Below are 8,107 nucleotides of genomic sequence, written 5' to 3'. Positions count from 1 at the left end.
GCCCGGGAAGCACACGTCCAGGCGCGGCCCGCAGCGGGCCCGCCCGGCCCTTCCCCTCCCTCCCCTTTTCCCGGCCCCGGGGCCGCGGCTCCGGCCGCACGTCCGGGCCCGGCCGCTCCGCCCCCCGCCGCGTGACCGCCCAGCTTCCGGGGACAGCGCCGGGCCGGCAGCTCCGGGGGTGCCGCCACGGAAACTTCGGCGGGGCGGGCGGGCAGCGGCGGCGGCACCGGCAGCGGCAGCGGCGGCACCACCATGTCCGGCAACGGGCTCGCTTACAGCGAGCAGGGCGGAGAGGCGGCGCCCGAGCTGGCGCAGGAGGCGGCGCCCACCGTGACCCCCTCGGCTTCCGCGGCCTTCGGGCTCTTCAGCAGCGACACCAAGAAGTAAGGGAGGGAGGGAGGGAGGGAGGGAGCTCGATGGGCTCTCGGGCGGGCGGTGCTGGGCTAGCCAGGCGTTCCACGGGCAGGGAGGGTTCTAGGGGCCCTGGCGGGGAAGCCGCGCCTCCCGCTTGGCTCCCCCCTCGTGACTCCGCGGAAAAGTTGGCTTGCTTGCGTTTAAAGTGTGCACAGATAGTGGGTTATCTGTAAAGTGTTTCTTTTGGATTGTTTGAAAAACTGCTTTTCGTTTCTCCTCTGTTTCGACGGCTGACCGCGGTGTGATTGTCCTAATTTTGTCTTCGAATGTGTGTATATATATAATGTTTGTAAAAACAAAATGTATCTGTGGGAGTTGTGGTTGGAAATGCAGTGGATCAGTGCGAGGTGGCCCGCTCGAAGTGGGTGTTAACAGTGTTAACAGAGTCCTGGTCAGAAGTCAAAACGAGGAAATGGAGAAGGCAGAAAAAAACCCCAGCCGAGTGCACGGGTACAGAAAGCTTTCAGCTTGTTGAAGTAAAAGTGGATTGGAGAGGAAGAATGACCAAATGAAAGGATCAAAAGGTTTGCTAAGCTGGAATTGTATTCTACAGCAAATTGGAAATCTATTCCAAGAGCAACCAATAAAAAGCACCATAAACTAAGGTCTCATGTACATTAGAAAATCAATTGCTGCGTCTTCAGTTTGATTGTTCTGCACAAAGAGAACATCTATGCTCTGGAAACCTCGACTGATGTGTTTATTTGTGAGCCACAGCGGAGTAAATCACGAAAACATGAAGCTGCTGGCACTCTAACGCTTAGCGCTATGAGACAGTAGCTGATGGACCTCCTCAGTTTGTCAGAATATCATTTCTTTTCCCCTTTCTATTTTGCTAAATACTTCACTTTTTCATTTTGTTCCCATTTAGATTTTCACTGGTCTAGAATAAATGCGCTTCTGTGGATATGTGTGTTTTAGCTGATTTACGTTGTTTGCACCCTTTTTTACTTGTTCGCTTCCATAGACTTGGCACTTTATTTCTAAACCATTATTTTGCTGCTTTCTTTTTTCCACGAGGTGGGGGGTATCATGTTCATTGATCATGGCCATAATTTTCTACATAACTCATAGACTTAGGACTGTTTCGCAGGTGAAGTATGCCTCTCTGTTTTATTGGATGCAGAAGCTGAGTGATTCTACCCAGGGCTCCCCAGTGATCACAGGGAAAAACAGCTCTGGGGTCCTGAAATGTTTTGTATGTGTGTATGTATATGGATGTCCTTTGGTGTGAGGGAACCAGAACAGCTGGTTGAGCTGCTGATATGTGAGCATGCCAAATTAATTAATCGCTCCTCTAGACTTGCTCTTACACTTAGAGGAGTGTAATCCTCCAAAGGAGTGACTTGAGAGGAAAACAGACTTTGCTGTCTGTGGTCTTTTGTGGCTGACAAGCAAATTCTTGCTGAAATAGAGCTTTATCCACAATTCACTTAACGCAGTTCACTTCAGCTTAACACTTGTGTGATTAAGCTCTGAGTATGGATTGGGTAGTTGAGGAACAGACACTGTTCTGGGAAGGTGATTTGTGTAGTGTGAAAAATTGTGTTGCGTGAAAAAGCCACTGGACTGCAAGTGAGGGTTATTGTTAGAAAAGCAGGCTCTGTGGTACTCGGAAAATGCAGTAGTCATTCATCAAGCATATACATTGTATTTCTAATAGTTCACTCCAGTAATAGAGCAAACGCTGCTCGTCAGAAGGCAATGTAAGAGAATACAGAGAAATGCAAGATGTGTCCTTGCATCTTGTGCATGAAGGTGTGGGTTTAGTGAAGTATTCAACTGGTGAAATGAAAATTGCTGCTAGAGCTTTTTAAGGGTTCTTTGCTGATCTCTCTAGATTGTCTCTTCTCATTGCTGATATACTCATGTCTTGGTATCATTGTGTTGTTTCAGTGCTTTGCAAACTTTTTTTGGGGGGGAAGGGGGATTCTTTAGGTTTACTGATGATATGAGAAGCACTCCTTCTCAGCAGAGGGATACATATATAATTTATGGCTCAGAACATTATTACAGTAACAGTTGGACCAGGACCCATGCTTGCCTGTTGCCAGTCAATCTGAACAATATCATGTAGTTAAGTATCAAGATATTTCTGTAAACACTTTAGTTCCAGTCTCTTTTCTTTGTCTTGTCTGTCTTCTCTATTTTGTTACGAAGTAAGCCTAAATGGTTATGATAATAGTGAAGTTGTTAGGGTAAGTTATCTTCAATCTTGCAACAGAAGGGCCCACACAGAGGCACAAGTCAGTGCTGGCAGACTTAAATCTGAAATCCAAAGTTGGTCTAATATGAATTGTTTGTCCTGTTTTGTTTCTCACATTTCAGTAGAACTACTCTGCTGAAGTTCATCTCATCTAAAAGCTCTGAGCCTCCCTTGGTGTAAAAGCCTGTGTGTTATTCTCCTGCTAAAGCTGCCTTTTTTTACTTCTAGCATTCAATGATCTTTCCACTAACTTTCAATTACAAATATAATTTCATTTTGATTACTGATTGTAGTATTTTTGGTACATGCTTGTGGTTTGGTTCAAACAGGTGCTGTCAGTATTGAAAATATCTTGGTTTGTCAAAACTTCTGTCCTGGTGTCATCTTAATCCTGAAAAAATATAAAGTTCCACTGTTAGAGGATTATTAAAGATAACTGTTTATTTCACAATCTTTTATCTGAATATAAGGAAGGCGCATTATGTTGTACACACCATGTGCAAACATTGTTTTTCATTAGATACACTGTATGTATCCACTGCAGTGAAAACAGAAGATGTAAGAATACAACTTTGGTCTGCTTCTGTGAGATGACTGTACATATTCAGGACAAAAGAGAGGAGGGAAAGAGAAGGTTTTTTTAATCTCACTGTAGTATTACGTACAATACATAAGAAACCGATTTCGTACCAGTGTTGACTAAACTGAAACTGTTCTTGAATAAGAGATTTCATAACAAATATGTTATACTGCTGCTAGCTTTTTCTGTGAAAATTTAATCCTGACTAAAGAGGCAAATTGTACTTGTGTTTTTGGTATGTATTGCATTTAAAGCCTTTTGGTTAGTTAGATGAATGAAGTGGATCTGGTGTTCAGAGAATGGAGTTTTTGCTTTCATTCTGTTAAGCATCTCAATAACTAAATAACTGAAAGATATTACATACCTGAGATGAATCAGTCTGAACCTTCTTGTGTGGAAAGGGCCCTGTTGCATGACTGGAGGTGACTGTTGCTCTCCTTCCTCTCTTCCTCTTTCACACTTGTCACATGAACTGGCGTGTGTGGTGTTCCTTTATACAACTTGTGTATTTATGTTTCAAGAATGTGTTTGTTTGTCCAGGTTGGTAGTTTGACACTTGTCTTTGGACTGGTTATATTCTATATATTCACGTGTCCCACGTGTTTCAAAAAGAATAAAAAGGGTCAGATTCTGGTCCCCAGAGTAATGGAAACAGCCTGCAGAGAAGTCTTTGCCCACAACAGACATTTTCAGCAGAAAATTTGTAAAAGCCAATGGGTTATGTGAATCTTATGGACAAGCTGAATCCAGCATGTGAGCCTCAAGCTATTTTTCTGTGTTCTAGATTGCTGGACGCCCTGTGGTAAGCACTACCTAGTTGGAATCTTAAAATCTCCTGGTTAGTGTAGAGAAATACTATGTGATTCATATCACCTAAGTTAATAGAATATTTTTATAGTTACATTATGCCTTATTACATTATTATTGCTCTAAGTGGAGGAGTGAAAATTGTTACCACCTTCCAACATGTAAGAGTACCTGGTGAGCTAATTAGAAACACAGAATCCCTTTTAATTGCATATATTAGACTACAGCTATAACTGCCTACAGTTAATTGCAGGTGGACAGAGGATTTTCATCTATACTAATTGCATTTTAAACAAAACTTGCCTGCATGTAAAAATATAATAATGTTTGGTACTTGGAAATGGTATAATTTCAGCAATAAAACTAGTTATTGCTTTATCTGATAAAATGTAAAATCTTAGAGGTGAACCATAGGAGTAACATCAGTAGATGTCAATTGTTAACTACAGTATTGAAGCAGATGGCAAAATTTATAACACATATTTTCAACTTTACTGATTTGCATCTTTAAACTGTATTTCTACCAAGCAAAATACGTTTCTAATTTATTAGATTTTTTTTTTTTATTGCAGGTCTGGCTTGCATGTTTTGTTGAGCCATTCGTCAGAAAACTCGGCAGTGCTACAAACTCATTTTTCTTTGCAGAAATTTGCAAGCCTGTTTTGCAGAGAGCTGAAGGTGGCGATTTCATTAAGATACTCATTCCCCAATTCTCTGTGCAGAAGACTTTTCCAAACCCATCAGAGCTAAAAACTTGCTTTCAACAGCTGCCAGAGGTGTTCTTGGAGTCTTAAATTGATCTAGTTTTGTCTTGGCATATTCTGTTCAACCAGTCACGGAGAGATTGTACATAGATTGCCATTTGTGAAATTCTTGGAGGAGACTCCAGCTCTAATATTCAAACTTGATGCATCCACTAGCTCATTGGCACAACTTCTTTCTTTCTCCATCTGTTAAAATGGCCCTATGCCCACCAATATGGTGATATGCCAGTTTCAGTAGGATGTACCCAGCAAAGATGAATGGTTTGGATGAAATGGTGGGTCTACAAGTAAAATCTAAACCCTCTAGTCAGTACAAAGATAGGAACTAAATGCAGTGTACGAATGTGGGCATCCTATTGCAGAACACTTCTCCAGCTGAAATCTGTCAGATCTGATGGGAAGTGACACACAGTGAATATGTTCTTATTGCCATGCACTTGGCACATACGAGGATGCAAGCAATGAACTGTTGATTTGCTGTAATGTAGTCACTGTATTTTTGAGGGCTTTTTTATTTGCTCAGAAAGGCAAGTTTTACAGTTTAAGGTCTTCACTATGGTTTCTGCATATTTACTGCGTTTTCATTTATTTGCCTTACACGTTTGCTTTGATCTGCATCCTGGATGGTATTAAACAGACATATCTGCAACTGTTACAAGCCTGAAATTCCACATGTTTTTAGTTCTGCCTTTTTTTTGGAGGCTCTCCTTGTCTGTGCCACCCCTTGATAGTTTTGATACTTGGAGAAAACCAGAATGGTTTTGGCATTCTGCCAGAAGATGAACAGCATTGTAATGCTGTTAAATAGTGCTTCTGAAACCTAGACGTATGTGTAAATAGACTAGCACTGAGTAGGTTCTGGCAGCACCACCTCTGTGGTGGTGCCTTTCAAAGAAGCCTCTTCTCACCTTTTTTGGGAAAGCTGGAAACACTAGGAGTTGGACTCAGTGATCCCTGTGGGTCCCTTCCAGCTGAGAATATCCCGTGATACTGCATCTCGCTTTCTTATAATCCCTTCACAACTATCAAATGCTGCAAAGTGATCTAAAAATGTCTGCAAATTCTGAGCACTGGCTTCAAGACAGGCTCTAAGTTGACAAAATCATTTAAGTGACAGCACCACTCCCAGTGACACACTTTTGGCCTTCAGAAAACTATCTTTCACTGAGGAGGATTTGTCTCTGGAGAAGTTTCCCTGCAGTATTTGTGCTGTGGGTACTATCAGAAGAGGTTATGTGTTCAATTGCAAGACTGAATCTTTTCATCCTCTCAGACAACATTTCTTGTTGCTGGGTGAAATAGTGTCTGTAACTACTCTGCTGACAACAGATAATTTTAGCTCAAATCACAGTCCAATCCAGAAGGGATTTTAAACTGTTTTGTCATACTAGCTGCCATCTGGTTAGAGCTTTTGAAATGTAGGTAGTTTACGTATTTGCATTGATGATGGCGATAGCAGCAACTTACAGGTGTTGATGCACTGAGTTACTCAAGCGTTGCTCAGGTACTATCTATTCACAACAGAGATGCTTTATTTAGTTTTTAACTTTACACTTTCCTGTTTCCTCCATGAGAAGGAAAGACTCTTACTAACCATCCATATTGCAAGTGATTTGAGAAATTAGTGGCAAAATAACAATTAAATTAGGTAAATTTTGCTTCTGGTCAGACTATAACTGGTTTTGTTCTCTGTGGTTCTCACAGGATACAGTAGTTATCCTGGTTTTCCTCATGTCTCTAGTCTATCGTTTAAAACTATTGAGTTTGCTTTTTGCGTAATGTGCTTCTTTCTTAGACTGAAAAATTAGAGGTGGCTGAAAAAAAGAAATTCTTATCTCAAATTCTCTTTAAACTATGGAACAGCTACAATTATAGCCATATGATTCAAAGCTTCCTTGAAGTAGTAGTTGAACTCTATATTGTGCATTAGAAGTGAATATAATGTTACAATGGAAGAGGATGGTAGTACTGAACAGCACCACAAGATGTCATTCAAACAGTTTGTGGCATAGACCAAAACATAGTGAAACTCAGATTGCTTAATTTCCTACTAGAAAAAAAAAAACCTAAATCAACAAAAATAACTCAAATTACAGCATATATTTACTGCCAGTTAAGCTTCCATGTTTTATGCGTCTGAAATCCATTTGCAGTTCCTCTTTAAATGTTAAGTTCAAACTTGTTTAGAGTTTACACAGTAGCATGACCTAGAATAAACCAATTTATTTTAAGAATTTTGCACTGCCAGTAAAATATCAAGAAAAAATTTAATTTTTTAAGGAAATGTGGATGTTCCCTAGGACTTTACTGCTCCTCAGGTGCCAAGAGTAAAGGTTACACTACTCTGTCAATGTGTATTTTCTGCGTCAAACTTGGTAACATCCACAGAATTTTGACCTTTATGTTGAAGGGGGGGGGGAAAAAAAAATTAGTATGATGTGGTTAAAAGTATGTCCTGCCAACCAAAGTCTCTTGAATGCGAGAACACTGAAATTATGCAGTGGGTAGAAAACTTGAAACAAGAAATGCATTGTTAAAACTCAGCTGAGTGAGACTTTTGTAACTTCTGTTCTATAAGAGTTTTGTTCCATAATACCAAAGCTGGTGAAGCTTGCTTCCTCCCCGGTGCTGGATTTCTTTACCACTTCCTGTATCTTACCTTGCAGTGCTGTAGTACTGTTCGTATATATGAAGACCTTCTGTCTCACCAGGACTTGTTTAGAATTCACTCTCCTTTCCTTGAGGGGATTACAATTGTTACCAAAGTTTTGGTTGCATTGCTGGTTGGACTTCAGTTGCAGTTTTGATTCTTATGAACCTTCTTTATTACAAAGAAGGCTTATGATTAGTGCATAACTTCTTTCAGTAACTGGCACATCAGAACTGTAGCAAAACTTGAAAATCTATGGGTTTATTCTTACGGTGTTGCTAAAACCAACCAATAGAAAAAAGATGTGTATTTTACCAGTGTTTTCTTAACAATAGTTGTTCGGAACATGTCAATGCAGTGCCAAATGCCATGCTGCAGATTCTGGATTAATATTTTAGTTTAACTTGAAGTTTGTCATAGTTCCTATAGGGAGACAAAGTAACTGAGAGAGAGGCCCCGTTTTATAGCTGACATAGCTGTTTAAACCTCAGTGATGTATAGTTATAACGACCTTTTTATTTCTTTTTTTCAGAAGAAGTGGGTAACATTGCTCAGTGGAATCTGTAATCCTTGTCTTAACCTCAGCAAGTTGCCAGTTTTGTGACCAAGTGTGTGCTGACAGTAGTATGGCATATTCAGAATTTTTCTTTGGATGCTCTTTGCCCTAATCAATGTGCAGAGTAAGG

At 40.7% G+C, this 8,107-nt stretch overlaps 1 protein-coding gene across 1 annotated transcript in view; it reads left to right on the top strand.

Annotated features, from left to right (window-relative positions):
* The first annotated feature begins 235 nt into the window (after nt 1-235).
* Nucleotides 236-8,107, top strand: part of AP3B1 (adaptor related protein complex 3 subunit beta 1) — a 156,220-nt gene continuing 148,348 nt past the window's right edge. The window contains exon 1 of the mRNA XM_040090051.2: nt 236-383. Within this exon, the coding sequence (XP_039945985.1) occupies nt 253-383 (131 nt within the window). The 5' untranslated portion in view covers nt 236-252. The remainder of the gene's footprint in view (nt 384-8,107) is intronic.

Source organism: Hirundo rustica, chromosome Z, assembly GCF_015227805.2.
Source record: "Hirundo rustica isolate bHirRus1 chromosome Z, bHirRus1.pri.v3, whole genome shotgun sequence".
NCBI classification, from domain to species: domain Eukaryota; kingdom Metazoa; phylum Chordata; class Aves; order Passeriformes; family Hirundinidae; genus Hirundo; species Hirundo rustica.
The sequence above is the reverse complement of the archived record's forward strand: the minus strand, read 5'-3'. Positions and strand labels throughout refer to the sequence as shown.